This window comes from Myiozetetes cayanensis, unplaced genomic scaffold (genome assembly GCF_022539395.1).
Source record: "Myiozetetes cayanensis isolate MyiCay16 unplaced genomic scaffold, myiCay2020 scf5-8, whole genome shotgun sequence".
Classification (NCBI taxonomy): domain Eukaryota; kingdom Metazoa; phylum Chordata; class Aves; order Passeriformes; family Tyrannidae; genus Myiozetetes; species Myiozetetes cayanensis.
The window spans coordinates 49,369,402-49,394,191 of NW_026087742.1; the positions used below are offsets into that span (position 1 = coordinate 49,369,402).

The 24,790-nt window shown below is 35.5% G+C and overlaps 1 protein-coding gene across 4 annotated transcripts in view; it reads left to right on the forward strand.

The window, feature by feature from the left end:
• NBEA (neurobeachin) overlaps window positions 1-24,790 on the forward strand; it is a 470,259-nt gene that overhangs the window by 344,418 nt on the left and 101,051 nt on the right. For all 4 annotated transcript variants that reach the window (XM_050332434.1, XM_050332435.1, XM_050332438.1 and 1 more), the window contains 2 exons: window positions 23,683-23,800; window positions 24,661-24,763. In XM_050332434.1, coding sequence (XP_050188391.1) covers window positions 23,683-23,800; window positions 24,661-24,763 — 221 coding nt within the window. The remainder of the gene's footprint in view (window positions 1-23,682; window positions 23,801-24,660; window positions 24,764-24,790) is intronic.

Below are 24,790 nucleotides of genomic sequence, written 5' to 3' on the forward strand. Positions count from 1 at the left end.
TTATTAAACTACCAGCATGTGTGGGTGCATGTGTATGTGTATGTGTGTGCTCGTGCATGTGCGTGTGCCCCTTTTTCCAGTAGGGGAGGAGGTTATTAAACTATAAAAGGGCCATATTAGCATAAATTTACAAGAGCTCTTGTTCTGGCGGCATGATAAAAACCTGTGTTACCTTTGCATTAACACTGAATTGCTTGTTGTGCTTTTGGCAATGACAGATAAGTCAGTGTAATTCCCCATCGCAACGGAAATGATGCTCCAGATTCCAAACGCATCCTGAAGATGTCACTGACAATAATCTTCAAAGAACGGCCAGTGAAAGTGGGCTGTATGTTTGCAGGATGATATACTGCAAATGACAGGAAGAATTATGTGAGTGAAGACGAATCTGTAACATATTATTAAGCAATTTCACGAGAATAACAGGGATAAAAGGATAATGGATGAGGGTGTCATTATTACCTTCATGTAGAGGGAAAGCAAAAGCAAAGGTAGAGAGACAAGATTAATTGAGGAAGGGTGAAGCATTCATTGCTCATCAGCTCTTTTGTACTCTCTGCTCCTGAAATTCCAGACAAAAAAAAAAAAAAAAAAAAAAAGAGAGAATTGCTCAGGGCTGCATTTTAATGCATCTGGCAAGACAGAGCCAAAAACTGACAGGGCACTTTTTAGTCACCTCCCTGCTTCCATAAACACACAACGGCTATTACTCCTGCTGTCTTCCTGTGGTCAGAGCAGTAAACTGGGGGGATGTTCTTTTTTTTATCACAGCTACTGTTTTTAATTGTGCTTTTGAGCTCAGCAATTTTATCTGTCAATGGTGTGGAACTGAACAGGTCGTTCCCTATGCATTGTTTGCATTGCACAGTTGCAAATGGAAGCTGACTGTACATAATAGATGTCAGCAGAAAGGCTTCTTCCAAGCACAAAGGCAAGCTGGAGTGTCCTGAGACATTAGTGACAACATAAAATTATGTCAAGGCATCGAGATTTTACAGGTTTTAATATACAAGATGAAGAAACAGGAAGTCATTTGGCAATTGTGCAGACCAACCCTGCAGTGTTAAGTATAATTCCCATTGAAGTCAAGTTTTGCTTACTCAGACTGTTATTACTGGGTCAATAATTTCAATTACTATCCTTATTTTCTATATATTCTCCTAGTAGCAGCTGATTTTGTTGCAGAATGAAGTTTTAAAATTATTCAATTTGCTTTTCAAAATCTTGATAATGCATATTTTCAAAGTTTTTCAAATATTGTATAGATATAGAAAGTTTTCACCTTATAATGGCATTTACTCTGTGTACATTCTAATTTAAAAAAGGAATGTCAGGGACCTGGATAATTAAGAACATATAACTATTTGTATTCAAATTATGCATTTAGGGGTTTAAGCCCTCAAAAATTAAAGAAGTATTCAACTTCCTTGATTTTCTTTTCTGTGTTTATTTAATAATAATGGTGTATTGAAGTAAACAATTGTTTTTTGCTTTATTTTTGTTAAGTCATTAAAATTATTCCAAAGTTTTGACACTGAAAGAAAAGGGAAGAAATTAATTTCTCATGTGCTCTGTTGGGTCAAAAAAAAAAAAAAGTGACTTTTTTTGAACTTTACTGTAAGGAAGAAAGAGGAAAACCTGCATTTTGATAAGAAAGAAAAAAGGGGAAGAGTGGAGGGAAATATACCTCAATTGGTTGTTGTTTCCAGAAATAAAACTTTGGTTTGATTTCATAAAGTTATGCATTTCTTAAACTGGACTGTTCTCATATGGTAATATGGGCATATACAAGATTTCAGGAAGAATAGCTAAGGTCAACAGCACAGGCTTACTCACTGGCAAGTCTGAAACCAAGGCAGTGGGGAAGAAGGATTTTTTTCTGCTACCTCATGCATAAGGAGTTACATTGGGAGGCAGCTGCACTTTGTTGCAGTAGATTTATCTATCACTGGTAAATATGTGTGTGAAAAAAGTAAATAGCAATTTTGTTCAGAGTTATGCTTTGATATATTAGCACAAAAATATGAGGTAGCTGTTTCAGCAATGTGAATGCTGTGCTGCCCAGGAATTAAATGATGCTGTGAGGAGCCTCACAGGACCAGAGAACTACTGAGGTTCATTACAAAGATTTTCTTAGTAATTTACAAGATCTCAAGCATAGATCTATCACAATGTCTATCTATTGACTTGAACAATGTAGCTTAGAAATTGGGTCATCCCACGTGCAGAACGTTTATCTGTCATTCGTGTTCCTTTTTGTGGATTTTTCTTGTTCCTAATATGTGGTAGAGTTTCTATGTAGAAAAGTCTAAAATCACTGCTGTTATCAATAATAGATAACCCTTGTGAATTTTCCTGTTTATGCTCAAAGCAATTGTTGCTAATGCAAATTCAGACTGCACAAGACATCTGATTAAAGATATTCATGTCAGTCTTCAATTTGTCAGTCTTAATATTTTAATTTATATAAAAAATTTATTGACCATAGTGGTAGACTGCTTAATATCAGCAAAATCTTTTTCCAAAGTACATAGTAGATTTTTGGCACTATAAGAGGATGCAAAGATTCTGCTCCTAACACTTACCTCTCTTGTCCTGAGGGAGAGAATTCATTTGGTCAATTAGCCCCCCTTTTTACCTAACTTGGCCTATTCTGTTCCAGTATCCAGCAGTGTAGTCTTGCAATAAACTCCTGCTAGACTGACCAAGAATCAGGGAGAAACTGGGAATCTAGTTGTGTTCCTCTTGTCCCATCACTGCTCAGTGTAATGTTTGTTTGACTTTATTGAGCCTATGTGTTAGGCATTTGGCCTCCAGAGATTTTATTTTGCTGTGACTAAGCGATGCTCAGAAGAGCACAGTGCACTTTTTCGTGACTAATTTTAAACTAAGCCACAAAGAAATGTTGTTAGCTTTGCAGGTAAAATGCAAACAAAAACAAGTTTGCATTTTTCTTCTCTACTTTTTGACCTACCAATTTACTGAGAATTCTGTACATCTCGATTTTACCATGTCAACATTTGGCATATGCCTCAGGTGGCTTACAGTTAGTGGGGATTATGTGCAACCAGGAAAGAATCCAGTTTGACAGTAAGATTCTTAGATGAGTTTTCTTGACTCATCGTTATAAAAGAAATCTCATTTGTTTGCACACAAGCTATTCATACATGGGCTGAACCAAGCAGGGTGGAACCCACTGCCTCTGAAAAACTGGCTTTATGGAAAGTTTTGGACAAGTATCTGAACTGATGTGCTCATACTAAGCTGAAGAGTAGTTGCCGAGGGAATTCCCTAACCCAGAGAACCAGAGGGATGTCCTGAAAAGACACAGCAATGCCTTTATTGTGTGGTATCACCACCTTTTGGTGTGTATTTACAGAATGCAAGCAGTACTGTAAAACATCAGGATATTATGGGCGTCTTTTGTCTATCCAATGCCCCCTCTCTTTCTTTTAGAGCTTAATTATTTAAATAGTGTTCACTTTCTTTCTCTCTCCCTGTTTCATTGTGCTTAGTGTTGCTCCCCCCACTTTTTAATATTTCTCTGATCAGAGTCCCTTTCAATCCAAAGCTACTGAAATCAGTGGATGGACATGGAATGATTTCAGTAGATTTTGGATAAGGCCCAGTCCTTCTAAAATCAAGCAGCTCTGCAATTCTGATCAAACCTTTTGCAGTTCAATGTTCTTGAAAATCCTTGGATGTTAATGGGTTCTGGAGGCATGGAGGTACTACCATCCTCATCAAACAGGGTCATTTATCATTGAAGAAAATTCAGGCAGCTAAGAATACAAGTTCCAGCTAACTTTAATTGTGTTCCTGTTATGTTATGGTTTATACTATCATGAGTTTTACTTGAAATATTTGTTGAGATATGTAATATTTCTGTTCAATATTTTTCATTTCCCACCTCCTTGCCCTCTAGTGGACAAACAAGGTCTTTATTGTCTGATCCCCACACATTTGGGACAGTAATTACCCATAAGCAGATTTTTCCTCTTTACAAGAAGTGATACTTTCACATAAAATAGGTCTTGGGTTGCTTTACTCTTTGATTGGGATCTATTTAGTTTATTTCTACTGAGATAGGAAAATGTTGCTTCACAGTATTATTCAATGTAGGCTTCTACAAATTTGGAATCTTTTTAGGAGTATTTTGCTCAGTATAATAAATAACGATTCCAGCAGGACCAGACAGACTTCCAATATTCTAAATTTTTCACAATAAAGTTGAAAATTCATACCTGTTGATTCATTCCACTATAAAATGCCAAAAAGTATTTCAAGGTTTTGGTTTTTTATAGAACTAGTTGACATTTTTCATTTATGACTTTTTCATAAATATTAAAAGTACCCAAATTTTTCCTGATGGCAGTGGAAGCTGTTCCAGTAGTAACCAACTGATTTTTAAAAAGCTCTTCCAAGAAAAATTATCTTACTAGATTTTTTAAAAAATGCAGCTTGACCCCCATGTTCTCCATGGTAAATACAATGTAATGATGCAGAGACTCATGTCAGTGTTTTACATTGAAGTTGCACTGGAAGGTTGAAATGGCCAAAGGGAAGGTAACTCTTTTCGTTCACGAAGATATTTCACAAAATACTGTGGCCTTGTTTTGTTTCTTTTCAACAGTCTTGTAAATGAATCATACCACAGGCTCTTGAGGATAAGTGGTTAATACCAAGTAGGAGAAATGTACATATCTATTTTTCCTCCTGAGCAAATAGGTGTTTCTTCTCAGCAGTTCCTTATACATGGCTGAAATACTCTTTCATGGGACAAGCACCCTATAGGTTCCTGATTCTACTTCAAACTTCCAAAGGTGACAGCTGTCAAGACTACTCAACACTTTTGAAACCAAGTCCAAAAAGCAGCAATTATATTTATGATAGCTAACGTGTCTTATCTAGATGCTACTTCTAGAATGACAATGTAAAAAAATCTATTATATATTTTTCTGTAGTGTTAATTTTTTTAATTATTTCTAGTAATTTATATAAAATGGATTGCTCTGTCAGTTAGCAATGCTGACACAGCTCATTCAATTAGTTTGCTGGGATGGCACCAAAATATATGTAGGAAAAATTCTCTACAGTTCAGGTTTCCTCCCCCTAATTCTGCTTTTTTTGCATTTTGCCTAATGATTGTTGGTGGAAAGAGGAAGGCAAGTGATTGTGGTGATTTTGCGTGGCTCTCCAATTTGTTTTGAAGTGTATACTCAGCCTTGTCTCCATTTCCTGGTCTACTTTCAAAGGAGAAACACATCTTTTAGCTAACATTTTAGAGTATAAAATGGGAAAATTTCAAATACACAGAAGAAATAATGCATTTTAAAGGGGATTGTATGGTTTTGGCATGTAAAAAAATGCTCTAGTGCTACTACATTCCAAGAGGATGTATAGATTTTAAATACTTCTGTGTGCTTGACAGAGGTAGCTAGAAGTGAATATAACATTATCATAAGATATGGTGATTAACATTAAATTTGGATAGAAGAATGTTGGATGCTTATTGTGATAGGAAAAAGGTTAATATTTTAAAGTGAGGCTAAAGGTTGACAGGAGAAAAATTGAGTTAGTTTGCGAAAAAGAAATTTGTTTCTTTAAGTGAAAATTGGGGTCAAGAGGCCAGCGCTCTCCACTTCAACATGAATGAAATAAATTAAATAATATCACCATAAAGCAGCAGTGGATAATCTAATGCTAAAGTGGTACATGGTGGTTTTGAGAAAGATACTGTCTGTGAGCAAAAAATCTGTCGGAATGGTCTTTCAAATCAGTGCATTTGTTTTGTTTATTTGTATATTTATTGCTATTGTTTTAAAACAGAAGAGGTTTTTTCAGTTGCAGGGTTTAAAATTTATGCAGTAGCTTTAATTATTAACAAAGGTGGTAATGCTGATGTTCAGAGAAAATTACAATTTTATTAATTGCATTCTGTCTAGCAGAAATTTCTGGTATTTCATATGGGTGTACTTTCCTGTATCACTTCATGGCCCAACTGGTGTGAGATATTAGACCATGTTTCCCCATCTTAAATCACAAGAGTTGACCGTGTGTGTCTTTTTGGTACCTATATATGTGAATAAAGATAAGACATAACATCAATCTGTAACTAGTCATATGAATAAAACAAATATGGGACACAGAAAATCTATCACTGTCATTCCCCTTCAAGTCAATCTATGCCTTTGACAGGCACACCTGTGCAGGTAGTTTACTACCATCATGACCAGTATGGTGTACCTTTGTTTCTCCAATAATAAGCATATATTTCGCCATTCTCTTTATCAAAATAATAATAATAAAAACCCAAACGTGTCTTATTTCCTCTTCTCTAGAGGATTTTTGTAGCTCATGTATCAAAATACTAATAGGTTTTCACTTGCTTCTACCTCACTTTGCAGACTTTAAAGATGGTTAGGGGATTGTAGGTTGAAGTATCTTTACATTTGTAACTATGTTCCTTGCAGAAGTGCATTTGTGTCTATAGTGGTCACCTGAGATGTTTCCATTTGTATGTATGCAGTAACCCTATTCTATTTGAGTTTGTCCTCTCAAGACTACAGATAGATTTTGAGTAATGGTCAGCTCCATTATGTATCCTGCTGCATAAGTTTGCAGACTGGGTCCCTGATGGGGAGTTTTAGTCTTTGCTGGAAGGTCGAGGGTCACCACTTCTCCCTGGTATTGTCAGTGGTGTCTGCATCTGGCATCAACTTCTTTTTAATTTTTCTCAGCTTTAGCTGTAGAGATGATTCCTTCTCTCTTTCCAGAAAAGTAAGATTATACCTAGGTGAATACCTAATACCTCAAAATGGAAAAAAATTAATTCTGATTAGTCCTCAGGTTAAAAAAAAAAGTTAATACGTCTTACTGATTTGAACCATCTCATTCATACAGAAACATCAGGGTGGCTGAGGCTTTAGTCAGCATATACTTGGCAGCTGAATCTAGATATTACCCTTTCGTCTGGGGTCATAGTTTGTTTAAAAGAGTTATGTATGAATTTTCTCTAAATTGTAGCAGAGGGTCATGAATTAGTGTCTAAATGTGGGCTTGACAAGATTATTATAGTCTGTATTTCATGCCAGAAACAAAGATGAATAGAGATAGCAAGCTTTTAAACAGACTTTCTGACATCTATAATGTCAGCAGAGAGTGAATGAATGGCAGGATGTAACGACAAATCTTCATCTCTTATTATTTTATACGGATTAGATGAGCCTACACTCATTCATAATTTCTTCCTAAAATAATTACTAAGTACTACATGAACCACTCATTTTCCATTCCAGTTCTCTTCCAAATAATGAAAATTGTTTACTAAGATGTACATATTAAGATACATACACCAGAAGATAAATATATTTTGATTTACACTTAGGAGTAGATAAGATACACATCCTTAACACTTTGCATTTTCATTTTAGCTGAATGTATATTTTGAAGTAAGTTTGCTTGTGTCTAGATCTAATAATCTGTTTTAATGACTGTTGAGAGAACTACTTTTTTTTTTTTTTTTAAATAATAATTTTCAGCCTCTCCTTCTGTGGATTTACTGATTATTAGATTTCTGGAGCAGAGATCTGTGTTAGCAATTTTTGATTATTAAATTTCTGGAGCGGAAATATGTGTTAGCAATTTTTGAATGAGAAAGACAGGATGCCTACCGGTAAACTACTGCCTTTTCATTATAGTCCCATTGAAGATACATGTTTTGTTTGCTCAGAGGGGGTGGGTAAGTAGGAAAGAATCACCTATGTTGAACTCTAAAACTTTTGTTTAAATTGCTGTTCTTTGGTATGAATATTAATTTCCATTGCAGGAGCACATGCAACAAACATGCCCCAGCCCCAGCATTCATACTTTGGCAGTTTATGCCCAAATGATAATAGGAACCCTAGAGTGATGGCTGTGAAGAGATATAATGTTCAATGAGCCCAGTTACTTTGAAATAATAAGAACACAGACCATAATTCACACATTTTTGTGAAAATAACTTCACCAGTGGTTGCAGATAAATTTATGTCCATACATATGTTGGAAAAGAGTGTGTATACGTAGCAATAAATGCAGCAAAAGCATATCCAGGTGCCACAAATACTGTCTCATTTTCACTTTTTTTGTAACTGCTGGCACTAATGTCTGTATTGGTCTTATTTTTGTTAAAAAGAGAGACAGAAACAATTCCACTAATGGAAACCAGCAGCAGTGCTAGCAGCTTTCAAAAAAATGTTCCTCACCCCTCCATCCCCCCCGCCAAAAAAGGTTTGTAATTGAAACAAAAAGCATTGTTTCGATCCTATTTTTTTCTTTTTTTTTTTTTCCCCTCTTTTTTATTTTTTTTTTCTTTTTCTTTTCCTTGAGCCCATCCTGTCAGGCTGCAAGCGTGAAAGTTATTTTCTGGTGGCGTGATTAGATTGGGGCTGAACTCTCCAGCTGGCAGGCCTGTCTGTGACTGGCGGCGGCCTGTCCCCAGTGCTTGTCATCTCCTGACATGCCTGACAGGATGGGGACAGCAGCCCCAGACAGGTTCATTAGATGGTGTTTCCTACAGCTGGGCTAAAAATATATATAAAAAACCCAATAAAGTGGAAAAAATAAAAAATAAAAAAAAAAAGGCCACGCTTTGTCAAGGCCCAAGCTGTGGGGGCCCTTCTTGTTGGTTTAAACCAAGGCCTTGTTTTGACAAATTCTGATCTGTGCGGTTTTTAGATTTTCTGACACATTTTTGTTTTCTTCCCCTTTGGCCTGCACTCTTTGCACTCTGCCTTGTTGCTGCTTCAAAATCCTAACGCTGCCTTCCCGGGAGAGCAGGGAGAATGCTTGTGAAGGGCTTGGAAGAAAAATAGAGCACTACAGTGAAACAGCAATAAGTGTTCATTTCCATGGTGATCAGCCCAATGGCACAAAAAACAACCTTGGGACTCTCAATAAGCCAATTACAAGAAAGGTTAAGAGGTTTATAGTGCCAGAAACATGCCATCTACATGAGAAAATAGTATCATTACTAGCAATCTATGCTGTTAAATACATTGCTGTCTGGTGCTGCCAGAAACATAAGTTGTTTATTTTATTTTGGGAGTTTTGGAAGCTGAGAGAGTTTTCCAATGGTATTGTCAGGCTTTGGTGCAGTACATCAAAAATCTACATGGTTAGATTATAAAACAGTTAAAAACCAGTAATAAACAATTTGAAAACATTCCACATATTGGATGTCACAGTGTTAATTAAATGGGTTCAGACTCTGAATTTCCTACAGATTTGTATTAGATCTTCACTTTAGATTTTTATCATAAAGACAAAGGATTGGTACACTGTCTATAATTAAAGAATCTTCTGTAAAATTTTTGAAAAGAAAAAGACAATACCTTTTTTTTTCTTTTGCAATTATAAAGTACCATTTAATGCGTTTAATTAATGAACTGGTGACTGTAGATTGACTCCTGGGTTGCCTACTGTTTTTCTTAGGGAGTGTCGCGTGCTGGCATGTAAAACACTCTACTAGCTACTGGAGAAAAAAGGAAAATATTTATTATTTAACTTACTTTGCCTCTCTGCTTAGGAGTGAGGAGAGTATTACTGCCTTTTATGTTTTCTGCATTCGGCTTCTTGCAGTGAGAGCACTGCGGCTGGAAACCAAGCCCTTCATTCACAGAAATCCTAACACTTACCTTTCCTTTGTATTGTTAGTTACTGCTGCTTTAGTTCATGGTCTCTATGACAACTGTTTAAATTGGGATGGGCAACTGTCATCTGGAGTATTACTGAAAGAAAAGTGTTACTGAACACACAGTTCCATAGATAGAGCATTTCAATATAATCCAATTTTAATTGAGCTCCAGAGACTTTGATGTGCTGCCGAAGGTTGGGAGAGAGCTATTCCAGGGAGAAATTAAAGCAGCCCGGCAAGGCTTCACTACTTCAGACTGTCACCATTTTAAATAAGCATTAGCATCAGACTTAACCTTCCCTATGAAACATCTCACTTCCCCCCCCCGCCCCCCCCGTTTTTTTTTTTTTCAATATGTATAAAGGCACAGACACTTTCATCTTTTTATATTCATTTCTATATTCCCTTGATTGAGTTTGAAAAGCATGTACTGGACCTGAGATGTATCTGAAACTGTCTATTGGACCTTGCATTACAGTTCATAGAAAAAAGTAGAAGCAGAGTGAGGATTAGTTTGCAACAGTCAAATGGCATGTGTTGGATTTTTCTCTCTAAGACTGCTCTAAGAGTAATGCGTCATTATGCTACAAAGTTGAGTGGGGACTTATTTTATCTTGATTTCATCATTACTTCTCTTAATAAAGAAGAGCAAATATTTCACTGTAGATTCTCTTACTGAGAAAACTAGGTTCATCCATAGCTATGTGTCCACTGGCTGGGATTTTTTATTGTTGTTGAATGGTTTGTTTCATATGTAACAGGCAAAAATAGTCATATAACATTTAGAATAACAATTTGCAAATTATCTGTCGTTTTGCACAGTGAGGGAATTAGATTTTTCTCTTACAAATGTGTATACATGCAAAAAACTCTAAAAGGAACAAACTTCATAATAATACGGAAAAACTGAGAATCACCGTATATTTTCCAATATATTAATATATGTTGGACATACATTTCATTTTAGACAACTAAGACACATTTTTACATGACTAATTTTCCTGGCTTTTAATTACCCCAAAGAAAAGATGCATCTTGTGAAATTGAGTCTATTAGAGATAGACTGTTATATAGGATGCTTGTATTCTTTAGAAGGAATGTGATATGCATCAAATCCAGACTTAATGGCAGTAGAAATTGAACCAATCACAGTACAGGCAGCAATCTGTCTATATAAGTTAATAACATTTATTTTCTCCTTGAAGTAATTAGCCTGTTCCCCACAAAAAAAGAAAGGTAAGAATCTAGATTAACAGGAGAATTTGAATAGTTGGCAGTTGTAATCTTTTAAAAAAGTGAAAATATCTAATCTCTTTGTGAGGCATGAGATGAATCCCATTTTATTAATATTTTTAATTGAAGAAAAGTTAAGAAGAAATTAATTGAGTCTATCTGAGAGAACGCTTTTTGACTGAGGTTGGCACACTTTTTATAGTTGCATAATACCCAGAAGTCTATAAAATTTAAATACCTTCTGTGGTTGAGCAGCTTGTAGTAGATAAAAACAGAGGAACATTCACACAAAGTACCTCTACATGCTGACAGGTGTTGCAGTAATTTCATACTGGGAACCTGGAGTTCACCACAGGAAAGCCTGTGAGTATGCCCAAATTTATGACATTCAGGTTTGCATTCCAGTTGGCTAGAAATTCAAAGAGGAGGGAACTGTATATCAAATCTGATCTAGCTTCCCCTAGCTATTGCAGACATCAGACATGACGTGTGCCACAGAATCCATTTTTGGTAGACAGTTGAGTTGACTATTCATATTCTTCCTAGTTTTCATGAGAATTTTTGTACAGGATCAAACCCCCAAATATTGTAATTATCCATAGTTTTGACATTTACATTGCTGGAATTAAACAAACTAATAATTAACTATGGGAAAGTAGACCTAGAATATACAGAATGCAGATACAAAAAAAATGGTGTAAATATGGCTCCATTTATTGAAAAAAATATAAAAATCATTTATGGAGTTTATATATGCAGTTTACATTTGATAAATGTTAATTTTTCCAGGTTTTATATTTTTATATTTTGGGGAGGGTTCTCAGTGTCTAATTATAAAAAAAAAAGTCCTTTAAAATAAGTAGCTATACTTTTCCTGTAATATTAATGCAAAATAAGTAATGAAATGCAAACTAATAAAATTAATTGATAGCTATAGCAGGCAGTTTGCAAGCACTCCAAATTAAAATTCTCAGGGGAAACTTTTCTATTCTTTCCTTGCGAAGACTTAGTAATATTGGGTAGTGTAGTATTTTGTTTGCTATTTGGGCTGTGAATTAGACTTTTTCCAGTGCTGTAATTTCTTGTTTTCTCCAGCAGTGCAAAAGAAACTCATCTTAAGCTCATTTTGATGAAGTATTAGTTGGCATGGCAATATGTTATGAAGATGAAGATACTTTGATGTATGTTCACCATTATTTACAGATAGTGTAATTGTACTTTGGGAACATTATAAGTTGACATAGTGTAGTGTAGCCCTGAATCTACTCTAAATTCTGGTACCAAGCAAACTGATTTCCAGGAGTCACTGGTGCTCCATACCCAAGACTTCACAGCTGAGTGGATGCTATCATGTGCCATGTGCTCTAGGATGACCCTGTTTGAGCAGGGAGATTGGACCAGGTGACCCACTGTGGTCCCTTCCAACGTGACTCATTCTGTGATTCTGTGAGCTGTAGAATTTTGAATGTCTTGAAGATTTTGCTTGTCTTTTACAAAATGTAATGCAGAAATTTTGGGGATGGTGAGAATGTTTTAGATGTATAATATGTATCACTTTATAAATTAGCATATTTCTTTTAGCTTATAAAAATTAATTTTAAATTTTTTGCTAAAATTTCAGCAGTAGGAATTGTTCCAATTATTTTCCTAAATGTTGAGATTAATGAAACAGTTTTTGTATATTAAGTTAAAAACAAATATTACTGGGTTTTGGTCAATATTATATAGGAAGAGATATTAGGAACAGAAACTTAAAAAAATTTAACTTGGTAGTAGAAAAAAAGTTGTATTCTATTTCCTCTTATAGATCTTAAATCATGTGCATTCTGCACTGAATAAATCAAATGTGAAACTGTTAAAATCCAAGATGCTTCCTCGTATCTTCTGTATGACAGTAAATTCACATCTATAAAAAGAGGGACATGAAACCATCTTTCTACCTGTCATTTAGTAGGAAATGGGTAATGTTTAAAAAGCCCAATATTTACAGTTTTCTTAAGACCAATTACAGTGCCTTCAGTTACTATAATGTTTAGGACTTCTGATATGGTACATTTGAGTATTTATACATTTTTTAATTGCATTGCATGTTGGAATAAATATATGCAAGTTCTGGGGGGAAAAATATCTAGAGATTTTTATGAAGGCTTTTATTTTGGGAAAGAACATGTCACATACTTAGGGATACCATACATTCTTTATTCTTCAAACTATTCCTACATTTTGTGGTTTTTTTGCTTTTGCTGAGTCCTATGACTTATCCTTAGTGCAAGAGAAACACTTGTACACATGAGGATGAAGTAAGCACACCGAAGGCACAATTTTGGAACATGGAATCACAGAATAATTTAGGTCGGAAAAGAACTCTGAGATAATCTTGTCCAATGTTTGACCAATTACTGCCTTGTCAACTAGATCATGGCACTAACATGATCAGTCATTTCTTGAACACCTCCAGGGGATGATGACTCTACCACCTCCCCTGGGCAGACCATTCCTGTGTTTAACAACCCCTTCTGTAAAGAAATTCCTTCTGATGTCCAACCTGAACTTCTTCTGGCAGAGCTTGACTCTTCACCAGATCTGTTGCCCTTCTCTGGACTCACTCCAGCGCCTTGGTGTCTTTATTGAAGTGAGGAACCCAGAACTGGACATCATATTCCAGATGTGGCCTCATCAGTGCTGAGTACAGGGGAACAATCTCTTCCATGGTCCTGCTGGCCACACAGTTTTTGATACAATGAGAAACATGAGTTTCTAGTCCTTTCTGATAATTACGTGGTCAAATCCATCAGAAACCAAGGAGCCTTGTTTCACTTCTTCCCTGTGTTTGAAGGGATTCTGTGTTGGCAAATTATGACTAATGAACAATGTTTCCTTTGCAATCCTTGCAGAAAGGTGGTAGAAGTCAGAGAGCTTCTCTTGCTTGACCTGTTGTACATGTGCAGGACCGTGCCAGGAGCTTCTTCACTCTGTCTTTCCTTGGGGCAACACAGAACTGTGGCAGCTCACTCATGCACTGTCTATCATGAACCAGCAAGGAGCACTCATCCAACTGTGTGCTGGTCATTGAGAGCCAGTGGTGAGGCGGAGTAGATGAAAGTGTTGGGGAAGGGTGTCATTTGGGTTCACGTACCTTTGAGTTAGAAGGGAACTGAATCTGAGAGCCTACTCCAACTTCTCACTTTAGGCAACAGAGAACTTGTTTGTTTTCATGCTGGTGTTTGAAGCTAGTCTTGCAACTTTTCTCGGCTAAAAGTCTCACAAGTTCTATGGAATACAAGAAATCCACTACTATTTCAAGTTTAATAAAGCTGCATTTTCTGTCAAAGAACTATTTAATGAATAAATATCCCACTTTGGTGATATTTATTTGTAGATATTAAGAGTCCTTTCTTTCCACTGCCTTACTTTTGCTAAGGAGAATAAACCAGTTGACAGAAAAAGAAGGTCTTTGTTGGTTTTTTTCTGGGGAAAAAAAAGTTTTTGCTCAGATCATGTCACTTTTATGTCTTTTTTAGCATGGCCACTCAACTGAAAATGTAATTTTTGCTGTTCTAATTGAAATAATTTGGTTGCATTTCACTGAATATTGGGCTGGGGCAGAATTGCTCAGAGCAGTTTGAGTCTAAGTACTGAGATAACCACTCAACCTATTCAGATTAATCTCTGAGCACAAGCTGTAGAGTGAGAATGGAACCATCAGTTCCATTAACATTTCTCACTAAATTTGAGTCTTAAACCTTGTGAGGTATCCGACACAATCTGCTTCAATCCTGTTGCTGAGTAGAGCTAATTGAGCTTTTCTGCTTTGGATTTTGCCCCATTACTTGTTTTCTCAACCTCAGTATTTTGAGGTGGGCTGTGCTCTAATACAGTTTTCTATGGCACTAGAATGTATTTGTCTTCTGCTTCTCCACATGTACTGTTGCTCCAGCCATCACCGTCAGCTTTATTCATGGTTTAAAATCCTTAAATCAGCTGAAACCTTTGCTTAGAACAATAATTGTTGGCTTTGTCTGGAAGCAGAGCCTGAAAAAGGCCTCTGCCTACCTTTTCTAAGTTGATAATATCTAAATATACTACCTCTTCCTGATGCTATTCTTCCCAAGAATGTCAGTCTATTGCTAGAATTTCATGCCTAAATTGACAATCTGTTTGCATATTGCATAGGAAGGAAACCAGGCAAAGGTACACAGATGTGCAATGCCCATAAAATCAATGATAAAATAATTATTATTCAGAATTCTATTGTCACAAAGGTAATATATTTCCCATGTCAGCAGCACGTATCCTTATATTTAAAACTATGCATTGGTGTTTCACAAAATCATTGTTAGGAAGAATGCATTTAGAATACATAAGATATTCTCTTTGGATTATTTGGTCTGGATGTTAACATTAGGCAGCAGCATTTTCATAGCTAGGAGCAGTGGAGTTTTTTAACTCTAATTATTTTACTGCAGCTACTTCTCAAAAAATCCCAATATCCTTTCAATTTCTTACCTAAAACACAAAATCATAACATTCAAAATCATTTTGCCAATGAAAACAGGAAAATGGCCTTCAAATGGACCAACTTCAAATAATTTTTCAGATGACTGAAAATGAGTGTGGGAATAAGAGCGTCTGCTGCTTTCAGCTGAGTGGGCATTGTTTTAATAGATACTGAAGTGGTATGCTGACCAGAGAAATCAAATTTAGAAAAGGTTTGGGTGAACAGAACCTCATGTTTCAAGACAAGGGGCCTCTTGAAAGCTTAAAAAAACATTGGAAGTAGAAGTATAAGCCGAGAATATTTGGCAAGGGAGTAAAGCCCAAAACCACAAAAATAATATCTGCATTTTTTATATCCCTGAAGACGAGGAGAAAAATGAAACAGGAGTGCCAATATTTATTTTTTAAAAAAAGTCTTAAAAAAGGTTTTTGAAACTGATGTGAATTGAGAAATTGTAATGTCACTTAATACTCAGCTCATCCTGCAGAGCATAGCATTACAAGATCTACTTGGAGGAACGCTTTTAAAGCTGACAAGAAACATTTTACACATAAGCAGGTTATAAAGAAGGGGAAAAGAGACAATGTAAAGAGAAAGTGAGAACATTTTACTAGACCAAAATGTGCAATGAAAAAATGAAAGCATAGTATTTTGATGAAATTTTAGAAGTATTTACTCCAGTGCAACTATGGGAGTTGAGGCAGAGAGGATGTCCTTAAAGTGGTTTTAAATGTATAAAAAAGTAGTAAGAAGTCAGTGTTACACAAGGACATTAAATTAATTTGATTTACCCTTTCTGTCTATTTACATTCTCAGTTTCTCATTTTAGAAAAGCAAAATACAAGGTGTTTCATTATTCGAACTTACATGATATTGATTTCTCTTAATAAAGAGATTTTCTTTTTACACTTACATATCTTGACATATATATCCTTTGTTACAGTGTATGCTTATTTTTCCTGCTAAATCTGAAAGTTGATCATACTCAGTACTTCATTAAAAATTTTGAAATTATATAATACCTACTCAATATAGTATTTCATAAACCCTTAGAGTCTGGTTTCATGCCATCAGTGTCTGTCATCTCAATCTGTATTTAGAATACATGAAGGAGTCATGCAGTCTGACATGTACTTCTAGTGAGCTCTTGTACTGTTAAATTGTTCTGAGAAGGTTTGCTGTACGTTTATGGGAGTCATTTTTCTTAACCTATGAAGATCTGCTTTCAGAATTTCGCATTTTCCTTGAAGCAAATAGCAATGCTCGAAAACTCTTGAAAATGGAAAATCCAAATCCCTGACAGGAGAGAATGATTTTCAGTAATCATTTTCATGTGTTTCTAACCTCTAAAAGCATACAATGATGCCAAACTGTTTTATGAATACCTATTGTGTACCTGGAACAGATGGACAACCACACTTCTGTAGTTGGCTCTTGACAGCACTCTGAGGAATATCCGTACGCTGTGATCTGCTTTTGTGAAGTCCTCCATGTTGTTTCCTCCATGGAGTACGTCCAGCAAAGGTCAACAAGGCTTGTGAAAGGACTAGAGAACTTGTCTTATGGGGAATGGCTGAAGGAGCTGGATTTGTTTAGTCTCAAAAAGAGGTCGCTCAGGGTGGACCTCATCTTTACAACTCCCTTATAGGATGGTACAGTGAGGTGGGGGCCAATCTCTTCTACTGTGCCTGCAGCGAGAACATGAGAGGAAATGGCCTTAAGGTGACACAGGGGAGATTCAAATTAGATAGTAGGAAAAGTTTTTTCACTGTTTGTGTGGTCAGACTTTGGAATAGGTTGCCCAAGGTGGTAGAGTCACCATCCCTGAAGGTGTTCAAGAGGCATCTGAATCTGGCACTGGGTAATATGGTTTAGTGGTTTAGCGATTACAGTGGCAGTGCTGGGTTGACTTGATGCTCTTAAAGGTTTCTTTCAACCCTGACGATTCTATGATTCTTGACAGGCATCTTTTAAGTGCTGAGGTTGCAAATTTGGAAGCATCCTGTAAGATGCTGATGTAGGGAATGTACCAGGTAAGTTCAGTGGTTTTTATGGTTACCAGGATGTTACAAAATGGTTAATATGAAATCAGCTGCTGCTCTGTGACCGAAGAATGCCTTTGTTTGCTATTTCAAATGCAACTATAATGGTTAGTAACATTTCCCACAATGATAATGTCTTTTTTCTTCCTTTCCTTGGCATCTTTTATTATTATTATTGTTGTTGTCGTTGTTATTGTTTTCTGCTTATTCATATAGAAAAAAGATTAGGTGACATTAAGAAATTAGATTTTAGCTTTTTCATCATGAACCTGTTAACTCACTGTATACAAAAAAGCAGGAGGTACAGTTTCCACCACACAGTATGGAGGCATAAGACCCAAGCAGAACTTTTTGGCTAGTTCATGGCCATCACAAATGTTTGTTTTTTTCTCAGGAGGAGGATAGTGTCAGACTAACAAAAATATATGTTGTTGGGTTTTTTTAAGTTTAGAACAGAATTTCATTGTAAAAAACACTTTCTCAACCTTAGGGAATATTAAATATTCATTTGACAAGGACAGACAAGGGAGCTTCAGACAGTTTCTCTTCTCTCCTTGGTAGCTGCATTCACAGAAAAGTCTGCCATGAAAATCTGCATGCAAGCTCCTGACCTAGAAACCTGGAACACCAAGGCTGCTTTTCTTTTGTTCGTTTTGGTAACATAGGTTTAGAGACCTCAGCATAAATGAAATGAATGAAGACTTCTTTCTTTCTTCTGCTCAAGGTTGAGACAAATGAGATAGACTCATAGTTTGGTCTTGTGGGTAATCTGTCTTCCAAAAACTGGTGATGGCGAATGAAGAATGAAGTACAAACCAAAATCCTGTTCAAACTAAGAGACCACAGTATATGTAGATTACAAGGGCTTATTTTGCTTTGGAAGAAACACAACTTTTCAAGCTTAGTTAAAAAAAAAAAAAGGGTACAGAATACAGTTAGTGCATAAATAAAATAGTTGTAGCTAAAATTGGCAGAGTTAAAAACATACTAAGTTTGGTGAAAAATGAAGTCCTGCACACATAATTCATAACACTTAAAACACTGAAAAATAGACTTGAAAAAAAAATTAAATTGGACTGATGGGGGAGGAGAATGGGAATATACAATGTGGTATTTTTAAGCATATGTCTCCAAACTTTTGAATCAAGCAAAAATATGAAGCATTTCTTTGGGTTGGGCTACAAAGACATAACGACAACCCACTAGACGTTACTCAGTCAAGACAAAACTGTTCAAATGCAGAGTGAATGCTTTTTGAAATATTAAAGCTGAAGAAGTAGGAGGGGTAAATTAAGGAATAAAAAAAGATAAATTCATAGAAGTTTCTTGCATCTCTAGAAGAAAAAGAGAATGAAATTTACCATGTGGCAAAGACAATATCCCATGTTGCCAGGTAGTAGAGCCATCTAACAGATAGATGAGATTTTAATGTCTACACTAAGGACATACCTGAGCTCTTTTCCTTGAGGTTCTAGCTAAAATAGTGGCATCCAATTTAAAGATAGTAGTAGCTTCATTCAAGCACTGAACCAGACTGTCTTTATAAAATGAAAAAGTGCCTTCAGTACCAAAATTACAGTATTCTTGCAAGTCCTTCTGGCCGTTGATAAAGTAAAATGCATTTAATTTCAGGAAATGGCTATTTTAGTCAGAAAGCATGGCTCCAAGGATCACTTTCAGACTTCAAAAATAAATAATCTATTGGAACTTTGATATGAACCAGTTCTACTACAGATAAGTACAAGGCAACCATGTCCCTAACTGCTCTTGTTTCGTAGTATTAGTACAAAAGGTAGTGAGTAATGAAGGAAATCAGGGAATTAGTGTTTTGAAAATAGATAAATTAATTAAAAAAAATCAAAACCCCAAACCCACAGAACACATCAACAAAGTTATATTACATGTTAATGGATATATGCGTTTTGCATTAGATATAAATAAAGCTTGAATAATGTTGAAAGTATCAATTGATACTTTCATTGAGAAATCAGGTTAGAATTGAAATACCCTGAATCACAAGTCTGGTTTTAAAAGACAAATGATGAATTAGCACTGAAAATGGCAGATTCAATCATATGCGTATGCATTAATGAAACACCCTAAAGAGTTGTGTTTTGTTTTTTTTTTTAAAAGGAATTATGCAACAATTCTTTGCAGCAGGCTGTGGAAGTAATAGTACTTGTACTGGCTGCTTTCCTTGATTTCTTTATAGCACCTGATTTTATGATTATTTCAGTTCCAAAAACAATAATTAAAAGGGCCAAAATATCCTTTTGCATGCTGTGTCTGGTGCTATGAGATACTAAGAAATGCTATAATGCAGCAAAAATAAGCCTCAATGCATAAGTGTTCCTTCTATGGAGATAATCTATCAGGCATTCTAGCAGTATTTCTGATTTTCTGGTTAATGCAATACCTCAAAATTCCAGCTTTTAGTTAGCAGTTAATTATCAATAATCGAATAATTACTGATACAGATTTATGATTAAAAATTACTCTTAATTGAAAAAAAAAGAGATTTTTATTACATCAGCAATAAAATTAAAATAATGGAGCCTTCATATTTGAACCAAGTAGGAAACCATTTCAGTAATGGTTCTGCTTCTCTTCTGTAGAGCTTTTCATCTGCATCCCACAGTGCTTTACTAATTTAATCTAAATAAATGTCACTAACAGAAGTTTTTCCATATTACAGAAATCTGAGTTTTAGAGAATTCTTATTCCCCTGTTTGGTGGGAGCTTCATCTTGCTGCAATGCATCCTAGCAAATTTTTGTTGTCTGGCCCATGGACCCATTGATATTTTTAAAACATACCCATATTCCTGAGCAAGTGAAAGGGGTTTACAATGCAAAATGTGCTTTAAACCAAACAGCTGCAACTAATATTAAAATTGAAAAGTGTGCTTGGGTCAAATGCAGATATTGGCTGGTTGTTTTTTATTTTAATAAAAACAGTTTATCTGAGATATATCTTAGTCATGAAGTTCCAACCATTGAAACAGGCCTAGACAAAAAGTCTTCATGAATTGTTTTTAGGAGAAAAACTCATAAAGCTATCAAGATAAGGAACACTGACTTTAAGTATAAACAACCAGATGTTGGATGAAGCAAATGGCAATTTTGGTTTCAGATAACTAGGTAATGTAATTTCAGTGTCTTTTGGTTAATGAAGTGGTTGTTTCCATGTTTTTAAGAACAATGAAATGTATAACACATACAGTCTGTAAAAAAATTGTAAAATAGCCAGGACTTAATTCATGTGATATGAGAAAATGAAACGCTAAAAATCATTCTGGAACAAAAAAAATTATATAAGCCTTTTAAAAGATTGAAATTTGGAAAAATTAAATTACTTTGATTTGGCTGTTATAACAACAACAGGAAAGAATCCTGCAACAATGTCAGTAATATCTGCTGTAAATTGTAGATATCTAATAATAGCAGGTTTAATGCATCACATGAAAATGCTGTTAGATGAGTTAGATGGCAAAAATGGGTAGTATATCTTAGACAGGAAAATGATACAACAGAAATACTGAAATAATTGAGATTATTTGATAATGGCAATGATAATCTGATATTTGTAGAACTAACAGACAGTTAAGAAGAGTGTATTTGAGGATAGTAATTGAATTATAGACTCCTTCCTTTCCTCTGATTTCCTATCTATTCTGCTGTTTTACTGGAGTGCTATCTTAAGCCATTCATTTCATAGTGAGCTGAATGTACCTCTGTGTAGTTACAATTGCTTTATACTTAATTAAAAAGAGGAGGAAGTAAAAGGCAACCAGTGTATGATTGATTGGTATACAATGTGCTTTTATTGTTGTTCTCTAATAACTAAGCTGTGGTATATATCAATACATCATAAATGTATTACTGTGAATCATCTGAAATGCTAATACATAGGATATAGCCAGTATTAAACATTTTTCTTACAAAAAACCCTAGAAATATTTTTTACATGAAAAGTAATTTCCCGAAGCATGGTGTTTTGTCAAGAAACTAATTCTTAGGCAAATCTTCTGCCTGTAGGTCTGGGTACACCTAGATACATTTAAACATCTCTCTGTAAGAGACTGTTCTCATATTTTAGGTTTTTAAACTTGAGCATTTTCCTCCTCCGTATGACAAAAACCTGTGAATTTACAAAAATTATATACTAGATAGCAGCGGAATACATTCAAACATTCAAAGAAGGAGGGTGCTTAAGTCTTCACAGTCATTGTTCTTAACCACCTGAATTTCACATACATGATACCAGCTGTATCCTAGCATCTCATTGAAAAAAAGAAACAGGGAAAATTTAGTTTATTTAGCTTATCAAAGAGAAAGCTAAGCAGTAACTGGATCCAGTCTATAATTACCAACACAAGAAAAAGTTATTTGATACTCATAGACTCACAGACAAAGGTACCATGGGATCTACTGGAGTTCAAAGTAAAAATAAGGTGCCGATTTTTAACCATTGCAAGAGTTTAGCATATGAGGTAGTATTACACAGCTGACCTGTAACTGAATGGAAAGAGCATACAGTCTCTTGCACATGTCTGGGAGATCTCCAAAGAAATCAAGCCCCTTCCCTTCTTCCAAACTGTGTTTAATTAGGGTTGAGAACTGAGTTGAACAAAACAGTGCCATCAGCCACAGTGTTGTTCTATTTTTTTTCTGTACTTTATTCTAGTGTGAACAGTAGATGGGAATCAGTGTGTTCCTCTGACCAGTTTCCATCAAGGACAAAATTAACATTTGAACACTCTTTTGTGTGCTGAAGCACATTTGTATTATTGCTGTTATTACTGTCATCTCTGAAATAGACTCATCATGGTTATGAGAAAAAGGTTGTACACCAAGAGCACAAATTTAAATTAGCTTTTTCATGTATGAAGACATGTTGCTAACTTGAAGCAGTGAAAAAACTGAAGAAATACAATTCCCATTACCTCAAGCATGAGGGATCACTGACAGCAGCAGCATATGGTCTTCCTAACATTTCCCTGTTCAGAAGCTGGGATAGGTCATGATTACAGAAAGTAAAGATCTCAACTGAGTGATTAGAGCACTGCAAACCGGTGTACCAACAGTTTCTGTGTACCTAATGGAGAATGGAGATATTCAGTCTCTCCAGTCTGAAACCTTTTTGCATTTCCCTCTAGTGAAGGTGTTCATTGTGTTGGTTTCACTGAGGCAGTAACTCTCAGGGGCTGCAGCCTAGGCAAAGGCACAGTCAAAAGCCTGGGAAATGCAGGTCGGTGTAGTGAGGGTCCTTATTCCAGACAACTGACTGACTCCTTGTAGGAGTGTCATGGCAAGGCCCACCTGAGCAGATGTGGAGGGCTCAAGGCAGCCTTCCATCTGATGAAAAAGATTGGAAAAAGATTGTTTTACAGTACATGATACTGATGGAGTGGTAATTCACAGATGAGATAAAGCTGCCATCTAATTAAATTGCGTCTTTTTTATTCTATTTTCCTGAACATCCTCAACATTAAAGAAAAGTGAAAAATATCATTTAGGTATTAATATCTAGTCTTAGATCAATACATTCAATTGAGAAACTGTCAAACTGGAAAAGCAATGCTAATGTTTAACTATTTTATTTTAAAATATTTTCACATTAATTTTAAAATGCAAAATTACAGATTTTTAAAGTTTGTTCATGGTTTGAGATATTAAATGTAATTAACTTTAGAAAAATTATGTTGACATACTGTTCTAGCTAATTTTTGTATTTATTAATGGAATGGAGGGACTTGTAATTCATGACCCTGAACAGGATACGAATAGCAAGTTATATTATTTTGGTTGTACTTTGGATAAGGCAGCCTCAGAAGTAAATCTGTTATCTGATAGACTACTGACAGTGGTGTCATGCACACTGCTGGAAGAAAATACAGCTAAGCGTGATTGTAACTGTGTTCATTTCCCTATGCTTGCTTGTAGAGTTTGGATTTGGGGTGTTTTTTGAGGAAAAGGAGTGGATATGAGATCTATTATGAGAAATAGATTTTAGGAGTATCAGGTTATGGTGCTTACTGATATTCTTCTAACAACAGGTATTCTTCCTTGCATTTGTTAAAAACATTTAATGTTTTAACTCATGGTTTTTAAATGTTAAAGAGACACAATTAACTTAACTGTACTTCATTGATGGGTAGAATTTCCTGTGTTCTTTCACAACTTTTTGTTGAAAAACTCCAGCTAATAACTGTCACCTTGAATTTCTTTAAAGGTCCTTGCCTATACTGAAGGCCTCCATGGAAAATGGATGTTCAGCGAGATTCGGGCTGTTTTTTCAAGACGTTATCTTCTCCAGAACACAGCTTTGGAAGTGTTTATGGCAAACAGAAGTAGGTCATAGTTATATTTGTTGCATAAAATTATGGTAGTGTTTATTTTGAATGTTATTTATTATCTTAGAATTTAAAAGCTGTGCACACTTTATAAAGTGCTTAGGTCTGTTCAACAAAGCTTATTGTTGCATGTATTTAGTGCAAATTATATTAAAATCAATCACATAGATCAATCTCATTTCTTTCTCTGCAAAACGACATCATTACAATTGGTAAATTCTTCAGATGTTTGATAGGAAATTTACTTTTTCTATTGTCTCACCCCTATTCTCAATTTCCACAATTATTTTAGTGAAATATATAAAGGGATAATTCCTAATTATAAACTGAGTTAAAGTAAAAAAGTACCAGATAATAAATAAATAGATCCAGTCAGTTTTCTGTATGTGCTACTCTGAATCAGAGTTCAATGTCTGGTGAGGAGTGTCAGTGGTCTTTTGCCCTGAGGAGCTCTGATGTACATTTTGGTTTCAACTGGGGAGGGAATTAAACACTTCCTTGGGCCTGTGTGTTTTATTGCACCAGTTAGAAGACCAAATGCTGTGCTGACTACTGGACAACTTCCCAGACTGGTAAGAGGCTATGTGGGTTAATAGTAAGACGTGGTTCCTCTGAAATAAACAATGCTCAAATCTTCTGCAAAATGGGAGAGTTAATGCCATAACATCAACCAGATAACTATACATAGTTACGAAGTACAACAGGAATTTCTGTTGTACCTTGGATCCCCAGGAGGATAAAAGTGGAACTGACTTCTCTCCCCAAATAGAAACCAGAGCATTTGAAAAATATATGCAGATGGAGAAACAGACTTCTGCAAATGTTTTACTACTCCATATTTTCTTTTCTTCATTTAGCTTCTGTTATGTTTAATTTTCCTGACCAAGCAACAGTGAAAAAAGTTGTATACAGCTTACCACGCGTTGGAGTAGGAACCAGCTATGGTTTGCCACAAGCCAGGTAATTTCATTAAAATAGTTAGTATAT